Source organism: Ictalurus punctatus, chromosome 3 (assembly GCF_001660625.3).
Source record: "Ictalurus punctatus breed USDA103 chromosome 3, Coco_2.0, whole genome shotgun sequence".
NCBI classification, from domain to species: domain Eukaryota; kingdom Metazoa; phylum Chordata; class Actinopteri; order Siluriformes; family Ictaluridae; genus Ictalurus; species Ictalurus punctatus.
The window spans coordinates 35,515,485-35,517,439 of record NC_030418.2 but is presented as its reverse complement, the minus strand read 5'-3'; the positions used below and the strand labels follow the sequence as shown (position 1 = coordinate 35,517,439).

Below are 1,955 nucleotides of genomic sequence, written 5' to 3'. Positions count from 1 at the left end.
CACCATCATCGTCATCGTCATCACCCCCACCAGCACCACCATCAACACCATCATCGTCATCACCCCCACCGGCACCACCATCAACACCATCATCGTCATCGTCATCACCCCCACCAGCACCACCATCAACACCATCATCGTCATCGTCATCACCCCTACCAGCACCACTATCAACACCATCATCGTCATCGTCATCACCCCCACCAGCACCACCATCAACACCATCATCGTCATCACCCCTACCAGCACAACCATCAACACCATCATCGTCATCATCGTCATCACCATCAACACCATCATCGTCATCGTCATCACCCCTACCAGCACCACCATCAACACCATCATCGTCATCGTCATCACCCCCACCAGCACCACCATCAACACCATCATCGTCATCGTCATCACCCCGACCAGCACCACCATCAACACCATCATCGTCATCATCATCATCACCAACACCACCACCAACACCATCATCACCATGATCATCATCATCATGACCGTCATTATAGATAGATAGATAGATAGATAGATAGATAGATCATTATTAATATCAATTTAACATTACGTCACACCACTTTCAAAAGCCTATTGGGTGTACATTTTGCTAATAGACCATAATCAACTTTGCTTGGAAACAAAGACGACGGCCACGTTTCAAACCGAAAACTACTGCTCTACATAGTATTTTAAATTAATTCTCCAGAATAGGTTACCATAGTTACCGTAGGTAGCGTACTATATAGTGCGGTAGTGTGAGGTTTCAGACACAGCCAGCTCTCCCTCCCTCCTGTACTACCGCGGGAGCGATCATTCATCCATTACAGTCAGGGGTGCACGCTCGAGGTTTTATAACTCAAAACATCTTTTCTAAAAGTTAAAACAAAGAACGGCACTATACATTTTATTTTATTTGTCATTTATAAGTCTATTTGTAGGATTTTTGTACTGTGGTTCTATTTTTTTAATATGTTTACTGTAAGAACGAGGACGGGTTTCACCCCCGCGGCTGCAAGGAAGTGGTAGCGACTGAAACAACCGGTACGCACAGTATAGGCGCGAGCGCTAGTGTGTGAGAAGAGCTCCGCAAAGCAGCGGAGTCGATCCAGATCTCTGCGCGTAAACATGGCGGAGACCGTTCGCTCGCAGTTTGACCGCCGGGAGCCTCTGGCGCTGGACAGGGACAGAGACGGAGAGGCTAGCAAGCCGCCTCCGCTGCCTCGGGGGTGAGAGAAACCAGCTCAGTTTAAATGAATATGAATAAATAAAAGGCGAAATGTTAGTTAGCTTAGCTCAATTTGTGACCGTTATTCCAGCTATACAGCGCGTGCGGAATTTATAAGCCAGTTCTGACTGACAGCTAGAAGTGAATTTTCTGTCAGGATAAAAGTGTCAGTTTAATTTGAAAAAAGTTAATAATTGTTATTAATAATGGCGTTAATATCTAATATTTCGAATAAAAGTGACTGTTTGTTCAGTAATACACTGTTAAAGTTAAATTCTTGTTCTTATAAATAAAAGAATCAGGTGTTTCACTCATTCACGGACTTTAACTACGTCACTTTACCACAGAAGATCATACATCTCTAAATAAAATCAAGTTTAAACTTCTTATTTTAATATTAAATGTTTATTAAAATCTATTAAAACGATCCAATAAACCATTATCCATTAAATATTGTACGCGCGCGTGAGTGTGTATGTAGGTGTTTGTGTGTGAGTGTGCGCGTGAGTGTGTGTGTGTGTGTGTGTGCGAGTGTGTATGTAGGTGTTTGTGTGTGAGTGTGCGCGTGAATGTGTGTGTGTATGTAAGTGTTTGTGTGTGAGTGTGTGTGTGTGAGTGTGTAGGTAGGTGTTTGTGTGAGTGTGTGTGTGAGTGTGTATGTAGGTGTTTGTGTGTACGTGTTAGTGTGTGTGTGTGTGTGTGTGAGAGAGAGAGAGTGTGTGAGTGTGTG

General features: G+C 43.6%; 1 protein-coding gene across 3 annotated transcripts in view; it reads left to right on the top strand.

The window, feature by feature from the left end:
- Nucleotides 1-1,048: 1,048 nt before the first annotated feature.
- si:dkey-117m1.4 (uncharacterized) overlaps nt 1,049-1,955 on the top strand; it is a 31,578-nt gene continuing 30,671 nt past the window's right edge. For 2 of the 3 annotated variants that reach the window (XR_008396357.1, XM_047153632.2), the window contains exon 1: nt 1,049-1,226. Coding sequence is in view for 2 of the 3 variants with exons in the window: in XM_047153632.2 (XP_047009588.1) it covers nt 1,126-1,226 (101 nt within the window). In the remaining variant the exon portion in view is untranslated. The remainder of the gene's footprint in view (nt 1,227-1,955) is intronic. The other variant, XM_017463884.3, reaches the window with a different exon arrangement.